Here is a 10108-nt window from a genome sequence, read left to right as displayed (position 1 = left end):
TTATCAAAAAATACTGCCTTCGTTGAAAAACACAGTATGATAGATGTTAAGTAAATCATTGTCGCATTATCAGCATATTATTAATTAGTAGTGCAAATTAATTAACCTACTCACTTTTTTCTTCACAGTAATGCGGTTTACTTTTCGTTAACGACGTGTAAATCATATTATAGTACGCTATGCAAATCGGCGAGTAGGATCGTGGGAATCAGGAATCATACCTGAAGAACGGCAAAAAATTGAGTGGTCCTGCGATTCCAATGTGCTTGACACCTTCCTCTTGCAAGTGTCTCAGCCATTTCCATACCTCGTCGTCCTCCTTGTAAACTTTACCAAACACGAGGTCGTTCATCATGTTACCCACATAATGATGAAGTGTCTCGCATGGATCGATACCATCTTCCATAGTAAGTCTTTTTAGTTTCTAAGATATCAGTAAAAGAAATTCGAATAACACATATGTCCAAAATCGAAACTTTAAGATGTCTTAAAAGCGAGCTTATGGACGGTATTCATAGTTCTTATTTTAAGATTGTCTTAAGTATGTCTTAAGATGCTAATGCAGCTGTCTGACTGGTTCATGACACCTCAAAACTGAACTTAAGACGGTTTTGAATATAAGAACTGACTATGAATACTGACCTAAGAGTGGTATTCATAGTCACTTCTTATATTTAAGACCACCCTAATTACAATTTTGTTATAACTCAATTAGAGACTGGTATTCATAGTCAATTTTTATATTCAAGACTGTCTTACGGGGATCCTAAATTAGTCATATTGAAAATAGCACTTACACATAGACAATTATGTATTACTGACACATCAATATCTCACTCACGCACGCCACACATATACATGAATTTTCGTATCGCAATTTAAAAAATGTACTGGTTGTTGCGTCAGAGCTCTTTTATATCATGCATGATAATGCGCAGTGAATTTGGTACGGCGGCTTTGACACAAGTCCGCATGCATACTCGGACATCAATACACAGTTTTTTTCTGTTCCGACGGTTGAGACGTTAGCATCGGTGACAAAAAACGCACCGCAGCGCAGTACGGTTACGACAAGGTACACGGCCCTCCTTTGACACACATGACTAACGAACGACCTATTAGGGCCCGGATTCGATTAGGGGTACGTTCCTCTCCACCGCGTCGTGACCCTTACGAATCGACACCGCGCGCGTCTTCACTTGGTCTCGCGACTTTCGTACTAGTCCAGTCAAATTATCGGCGTTTCTATACATCACCTTGCAAAAAATCCCCTAAATGATTTTTCTTTTGGAGGTTGTTTGGGAGGTCAAGAAAAGCTTAACTCTAAGTTTCCGTATCGATCGAGGTTGTGCGAACGCCGCCATCTTGAAAAAACCGAAAAAATCGAGTATTTTTGCAATAACTCGGCTTCTAATGAAGTTATATGGACGTATAATAGCTTATTTTTTAGCCTTTTTTGCCCTCTACAATTTATGTCCCATAAGTTTTTTGTCTACGATGAACATTTATCGAGAAATTTAGAAAAAAAGATGAAAAATAGTTAAAAAAAAAAATTTGTAAATTGATCTTAAATTGCTTATATCTCGTTTCCTTTGAAATTTATCGAAAAAATGCATTGTATAAAACTTGTTGCATTTTTCAAGATCTTTAAGTGGTCATACGTTGCGTTACGATTGAAAGCTTGTCCTACAGAGCGACGTAAAGACGGCGGGTCGGCGCGAGCCTTCAGGCGGCACATGCTGCAGAGTGTGCGCGCGCGCGCGCGCGTGTGTGTGTGTGTGTGTGTGTGTGTGTGTGAAAACGAAGAAAATGACGAAGACATTCACCAGCCAGGACCTTCAAAAAGAAAAAAAATGTCAACTTGAAAACTTCGAAGATTTTTAACAAATTTTAAAATATAATATAATTTGAAAATAAATTGTCGTTCACAAAACCTGCGTGTATATTTCTTCTTCCGGTTCTTTTCTTTCTTTTTCTTGCTCGTAACATGTAATTATTCTGTTACTTTGAAACATACAAATCATAGAAGAATTCAAATATTCAAAAATGTAGCTGTGTTACCATAAACGTTACTCCGAAGAAAATGTAACGTCGTTACCTATTCGTTACCGAAAAAAGTAACTTGTAATGGTGACGACGTTACAAATAACGCGTTATTTGCCAACCTTGAAATTATGTAATAGTATTTTACGTGTGTCTTTATGATAAAAATGTAATTAGATAAATCTCTTTATACATATGATTATGTATAAACTATGCAAAATTGTCTGGATGTATTAGATTATTATGTGGTGGCCGTAGCGCACTGGTAAAGTATTTGCCTCCTATGCCAAAGATCCCGAGTTCAAATCCAGCTAGAATTCCTAAATAAAAATAATAACAAAAACGGCCATCACCGGTTGCTCCGGCCGACCGACAGTCAGTATAACTCTGACGGCTGGATAGGATTCTGTGGGCCAATCACCCGCAAACCCGAAACAAGCTGATTCGAGAAACGAATACGAGCCTCGGATATCGGACGGATACAACGGAAATGAACCTTAGCTATCAAAAAGGTATACGAATTGGCACTTGGAACATCCGGACATTGGCACAGGCATCCCGTTTGGCACAACTAAGCAAAGAAATGACACGCTGTAAAATTAAGATCCTAGGTCTCAGCGAAGTGCGGTGGAAGAACAGCGGGGACATTACAACGTCAGACAATCACTACATGATATATTCGGGCAATTCAACCACCCACATTAATGGAGTTGGAATAGTTATATCCACTAAAATTAAAAAATCATTAATGGAGTGGAATCCAGTCTCCGACCGATTAATAACCGCTCGTTTCCGAGCCAAAAATCGCAATATAACAATCATTCAATGCTATGCACCAACGGAAATAGCAGACGACAGCGAAAAAGATCATTTCTACAACCAACTGCAGTCCACAATCGCCTCAACGCACAAAAGAGACATCAAACTTGTCATGGGTGACTTTAACGGGAAAATCGGCAATAATAATAACAACCTCGATGAAATAATGGGTCGCCATGGACTTGGAGAAGCACGCAATAACAACGGCGAGCGATTAATTGATCTCTGCATGGCCAACCGACTTTTCATCGGCAGCACGCGATTCCCGCACAAGGACATTCATAAATATACCTGGCAAGCACCAGACGGAGTAACACGTAACCAGATCGACCACGTGCTAATTGACAAGAAACACCTGAAGTCTCTTCTAGATGTTCGAACAATGCGTAGTGCGGACATGTATAGCGACCATAAGCTAGTCGTGGCAAAAATACGCATAAGAACAATGAATATAATAACAACAAGAACAAAACAAAAGAAATTTAATATCGAAAAATTCAAGAATAAAGGCGAACGTCGGAACTTCTGTGAAACTGTAACAGCCAAAGTTAATAATATCAGTCCTACAATAAGTGCGAAGGAAAAATGGGAATTAGTGCAAAAAGCATACGTAGAATCCGCAAATGAAGTCATCGGGATCAAAAACAGTACCCGTAAAATGTGGATCACGAATGAAACCTGGGAATTAATCGAACAAAGAAGAACATTAAATCAACAACTAAACCAGGTCCGAAGTGATGTAACCCTTGCAAGATATAACAACATAGAAAAACAAATTAAGAAAATGGCAAGAAGAGATCGTCGTAAATTCGAAGAAAACATCATCAATGACGCTGAAGTGGCGGCGGAACAAAAGGACGTGCGCAAAACATACCAATGTATCAGGAGGATCACCGGCCATTTTACAAGCATTCCACAAATTAAGAACAGCGATGGCCATATTCTCACTACGGAACAACAACAACTTAATCGATGGGTAGAATTCTTTAAACACGACGACCCAACAATAGATAACTGCGACATAGACTATACAACATCATCTCGTATCAGCACAAAGTCACCATCAGTTGCTGAAATCAGATTAGCAATAAAGAAACTCAAGAACAACAAAGCCGCAGGTAGTGACGGCATCGCACCGGAATTACTTAAAACTGATCCATCATTTGCGGCGGAAACACTTGCCCCCATTATAACAGAAGTATGGGACACAGGCAGCATCCCGGCGAAATGGAAACAAGGAATAATCATCACAATTCCAAAGAAAGGTGATCTCCGTGAATGTAAGAACTGGCGAGGAATAACCCTACTGAATACAATTACGAAGATTCTAGCGTCAATCATCCGCGAGAGAATGACAGCGCACGTCAATGAAAAATTGAGAAAAGAACAAGCAGGATTCCGCCCGGGACACAGCTGCATAGATCATATAAGCAGCCTTCGAATTATAGTGGAGCAAGCAGCAGAATTCAACTCACCACTGTATCTGACTTTCGTGGACTTTGAAAGAGCATTTGACACCGTGACTTGGCCGGCTATATGGAAAACACTAGAAAAATTTGGAATACCAGCCCAAATAACAAGATTAATAAAAGAATTATATGATAACGCGGAATGCGGTGTTCTCTTCAAAGGAAAACTGAGCCCCTCCTTCCAAATCAGAAGAGGTGTACGCCAAGGCTGCATTCTATCACCGATGCTATTCTTAATGGTACTGGATACGGTGATGGAAAAATGCAATCAAGAAACAACAGGCGGAATACAGTGGCTGCTGACTCGCCGACTTGACGATCTCGACTATGCGGACGACATCGTGTTACTATCTCATACACACAAAGATGCACAGGGGAGAATTTCAGCACTTCAAAGATACGCTGCAGAAGTTGGACTAAAGATCAATACCAACAAAACAAAAATAATGCGTATTGGAACAAACATAAGCACACCTATTTCCATTGAAGGACGCACAATCGAAGAAGTCAACGACTTTGTATACCTTGGTTGCGTAATTGCCAAAGACGGAGGAACCAACATCGATGTTAGCAAAAGAATAAACAAGGCCCGACAAGCCTTCTTCAGACTTAATAAAATATGGAGAAGCTCAAAGATGTCTAACATACATAAGCTTCGTTTATTCAATGCTTGCATCAAATCTGTGCTGCTATACGGTTGCGAGACCTGGAAAAACACAGATGGACTGATAAACAAACTTCAGGTCTTCGTGAACAAATGTCTGCGACGAATTCTGAGACTGTTCTGGCCAAACTTACCAACAAATGAAGAACTACTGCGCGCTTCCAAGCAAGAAAAAATAGGCACTGAAATCCGCCGCAGAAAATGGAAATGGATCGGCCATACTCTAAGAAAAGATCCGCATAACATAGCTCGCTTGGCTATGGAATACAATCCGCAAGGAAAGCGCAAAAGAGGGAGACCTGCCATGTCTTGGAGGAGAACAATAGATAATGAAATTAAATCTATTGGAAAATGCTGGGCAGAAATAAAAACGATTGCCCAAAATAGAGTAAGATGGAGGAGACTCGTAGACGTCCTATGCTCCACATAAAGGAGATAAAAGGAGTGATGATGATTAGATTATTATAAGTTAATTTGGGTGATACAAATTCTTTGATATTCTTTCAGAAAACACGATAAAAATGATTAGAAAATATAAAAGAAGACCATCTAAGGGTATATTGTGTCTGACCCATGATCCCTAGGCATGAGATACTATGAATCATTTCTAAAAATTTCTTTTCCAATTTTTATTTAAAAAACAAATCAATATTTATGAAAAATGCTCCATAAATCTTAAAATAAATATTATCTCTTAATTATATAAAAAAGTTGAGATCAAAAATCTTACATTTTGATGTATTTTTATGAAACTTTACTTTTTGCCGTCTTCAGCATAAATTCTCACAAGCACGTATTAATGGGTATACTTTAATCGAAAAAGGATTTTCGAATCTATGAATGACAAAAAAAGTATTTACGATACAAAAATTATATGATTTAGTCGGTAATACAGACAATTTTAGAATCTGCTTAAGTTTGCTCTTGAGATATCACGAACCAATCAAAGGGCCGCATTAGCGTCTTAACTCTTAAGACATTACTTAGGACAGTCTTGAAATAAAAACCAACTATGATGAATACTAGCTAGAAAGCCGTATTTGCATTTTAAAACATTACTCAAGATAGTCTTCAGAAAAAAAACGATCTATGAATACCGGCTTAAAGCCTATTGCATAGCCGTGTAAACATATGTGCATTTATAATTATCCAATCGTATTTCGACTCTTATAAAAACGCACGTAAAACGTGATTGGATAATTTTCTTTATGCATACGTTTATGCGGCTATGCGAGTTTATAAGATATACTTATCTTACGATATAGGTTATGATCCACTTAATGCTATAAATGATACTTTGCCATTTGTACGAAAAAAACGATTTTGCCAAAGTATCTAAAAATTTAGCTACAGATCTAAAAATAATTTTGTTGGACCATAAAAACAACTATATGTAGGACGTTTATGTTGGTTGCTAAAATGTCAAAGTTTTTTGCATTATTTCTCATCAAGTTTGAGATTTTTACATAATTATTTTGATGGTCCAATAAAATTATTTTCAAATCTGTATCTTACTAAATTTTTAGATACTTTAGTTATTATACTTGTATTGTTCTTTTTTTCCGTGTAGCGTTAAACGGACTGCATAATGTCTAAAAGATATTTTTAAGACGTCTTATACCTAGAGTTTGGTTGTGTAGGAAGGTATCATGCACATAATTATTCTTAGCGTTGCTTCGCGTTATTCATGTACTTTTAATTTTAACGCGGAATGTTTTTGAAAACTTCACAATATTTGTAATACTTCAAATTCATGTTCTTATATTTGTTTCTAACACAATGAAATTAAAATTTTTTTTTTATATCGCGTACGTGAGTGTTTGTTTTTATTTTAAGATTATTAAGCGAAAAAAAACGATAGCATCAAAATGTCACAGAAATTAATAGCTTCATTAAATGCGATGACATTTCCAGATAAATAAATGTTAACTTACATATTTCTGGAATGAAATGTTCGGTCATCGACATACTCATTTAGGGGCAGATTTAGTAACATGATGGCCTTGTGTTATATACCCTAGATGTTTAACTTACCAACGTGCACTCGTTCACAGTCGCAAGGATCCTTTCCTCCAGTTTGTCTCTCTTCGCGCCGGGTAACTTCGTCATACCGAAATTCTTTAGGCATCCTGCTACAAATCTTCTTTGATCTTTCCAAAGGTTACCTTCGGCGCAAATGAGGCCTGCAAAGAACATAAATAAATGAAGAAACGATAAAAGTCTCGTTCAAATTTCCTCTTTCCTTTCTCGTTTTTCTTCTTTATTGCATGAAGGTGATCCCCGTCATGATCCCCCGCCTTAATCGCAAAGCTATAAATAAACCACCACCCAAACATGCCTCAATCATGTTCCCTCTTGCTGTATGGAAGTGAGCCACGCTTGGTGGGAGGGTGTAAAAAATAGCGAGAGGATTACCATCATTCTGTAAGTAGGCGCAGCCACTGAACTCGCTGAAGGATAATCCTCGAATGAATAAACAATAATCTCTCTCTTTCTTACGCACACATCATCCCTTCGACGTGCGCGTGTTCAGAGCATAAAGAAAACACGGCAGTCATCGATTAATAGTGATCGCGATTGTTGATTAGACATGATTATGAGATAGTGACAAAGTGTTCATCTTTAGGCTCAGGCCGATATTCTTAGTTGGATCTTATATTTAAGACCGTCTTAAATACAGTCTTAAGATGTCATAAACCAACCACAAGAACTGTATTATGGGCCTTCTACAATAAGCCGTAAATCACAAATCATAAGTCATAAGCTAGAAATGGACCAATTACAGTCGTCAATTTTTAGTTTCTTACTTCCGATTTATGACTTATGGCTTATTGTAGAAGGCCCATTAGAATTGTAAGATATTACATGAGACGATATTAAAATAAGAACGGACTATAAATACCGGCCATTATGACAATTGAGTATATCTATGATCAATATTCATAATCCGTTCTTACTTTAAAATTGTCTTAAGTAATAGGGAGTTTTTGCAATACCATTTATCCTAGATATGGTGAACGCTAAAGTCACGTTATCTTTTTCTTAATTAGGTGTAAAGAAAAAGATAACGTGACTTTAGCGTTCACCGTATATGGGATAAATAATATTGCAAAAATTCCCTAATACCTTAAGATGCTAATACGGTTCTGTTTATTGCTACTAACGTTATCCGCTCGATTTCTTTCGTTTTCCCATTATCATCGTTTATTTCCTTTAATTGAATTTTTTCCAGTTTCCTTTTTTTCGATATTACCTACACATACATGCGTGTATTCACTTCTCTCATTATATTTATCTTGTATTTATTTTTTCAAGTAAAAAACAAAAACTATGATAATAACAACTATATAATAATAATTAAGAAGTGTCAGTATTTATGACTTCTGTTTAATTATCACTATTATATCTCAAATTATGACAGAAGCGAGAAAACGTGTAATAAAAATCTTGCAAATTATATTGAATAAAATTAATTTTTAATTGATAGAATTTACAAAATATATACGTCTTCTTGTTTCTAAATATATATTATATATATAAATATAAAATATATTAGGAATGCAAATTAGTTCGGTCCGTTTTTTAAAAGACGATTGTCTCCAAAGACGATTGTCTCCAAAGACGAGTTATTTTTTCGAAATGGAATTCGAAAATTGCCTGAGAGATGGGAAAAAGTATAGTAGCCAGCGATGGACAATACTTTAATTAATCTGTTCATTCATTTTGTTTTGAAATAAATGCATTTTTGAACACATTAAAACGGACCGAACTAATTTGTACACCTAATATATTAGTTTAACGATTTGTTGTAACTATGGATATATATATATATGTATATATATATATATATACATATATATAAGCCAATATTCATAGCCAGTTCTTATTTTAAGACCATCTTAAGTAATAAGAGTGGCTTAATATTTTGCAAGAATTTTTCGTGTATTTTCTAACTTGTGACATCACAATCTAAAATAGTGTAGTGAATAAATAGTATTCATAAGTATTGGTAAAATCTCGGGAATCATAATTTTAATTTATTTTTATGAACGCATAACGATCACTCTTTATATTAATTAAATCCTCTCTGAAACTTTTAGAGCAAATTATCTCTGAAGAGTGAAATTCACTTTTAAGAATGAAAATTGAGTCACTCGATCTTTTTCAAGATTGAGGAGATTCTACTCTGAAAAATTTAGAGATTAGGTATAGTATTGTCTTTGCTTTTTATTCAAACTATACTAGATAATTAAAGGATTGTTAACATTATAAGCATCTGCATTACGACGATGAAGGTATGTCGCTTATGTAGATCTGCTGCGCCAACTTTGTAGCCAGATCACACGCGAGTGTTGCTGGCGCGAGAATGATCTCGGAATCTTGATCATCGGTCAATGAGATTATCAAGGTTTACGGTCGACGTGCCACGGGAATACAGATCGAGATCTTCGGTGTGCAATTTGTCAGATAATATATATATTATAATATCTCGTCGCGAATCCTACTCTCTCTTCCTTCACAATTTACATTAATAATAGCGCGAGTTTATAACTTTATCAATTATATGAAGATTATATAAAGAGAAAAAAGACGAAGAAGAGTAAATACGAGTACATCAGCAAGATTATGATATTTTCAATCAACAGTCGCCGAAAATAGAATCCGTTTTAATTTTCTGTCGCGCATATTTTCGAGGAACAAAAGCGAATCGGGAAAGACGCGTGTTTTTGCGAATTTAGAATTCGTCATATTGTACATCCAAGAGCGACGGGCGAGAAAAAATAATAAAAGTCTGCTAGGATATAAACAGGTCACACCGTGCTGCGTGTTTGCGATACTATTTATCATTCGCAGCTTGTTCTAAGAGGCAGCTCTGTCGATAGGTCAGTGTCGTATTTAAATGACGCCAAGAAAACTTTCCGGGATCGCAGGTGTGCCACGTGTATTAATATGTGCATTAATCTCTCTTCGCTGCTTGATCGATCTTAAATATGTTTGAACAAAGAAATAAAATTCACAGCGTATACCTAACTGAACTTTCCATCATAAATTTTCTTTGTATTGTATAGGTACATCTTATCTAAAATAGAATTATTATAATATATCGTATGTT

At 36.2% G+C, this 10108-nt stretch overlaps 1 protein-coding gene across 1 annotated transcript in view; it reads right to left on the bottom strand.

Annotated features, from left to right (window-relative positions):
- Positions 1 to 208: 208 nt before the first annotated feature.
- The window catches only part of LOC108778174 (cytochrome P450 306a1), a 36222-nt gene continuing 26322 nt past the window's right edge, over positions 209 to 10108 (bottom strand). The window contains exons 2-3 of the mRNA XM_018545279.1: positions 7030 to 7178; positions 209 to 424 (exon numbers count right to left, since the gene is read on the bottom strand). Of these exons, the coding sequence (XP_018400781.1) occupies positions 209 to 424; positions 7030 to 7178 (365 nt within the window). The remainder of the gene's footprint in view (positions 425 to 7029; positions 7179 to 10108) is intronic.

Source organism: Cyphomyrmex costatus, unplaced genomic scaffold (genome assembly GCF_001594065.2).
Source record: "Cyphomyrmex costatus isolate MS0001 unplaced genomic scaffold, Ccosl1.0 scaffold493, whole genome shotgun sequence".
Classification (NCBI taxonomy): Eukaryota; Metazoa; Arthropoda; class Insecta; order Hymenoptera; family Formicidae; genus Cyphomyrmex; species Cyphomyrmex costatus.
Note: the sequence above shows the minus strand (reverse complement) of the source record. Positions and strands in the feature narration are given on the sequence as shown.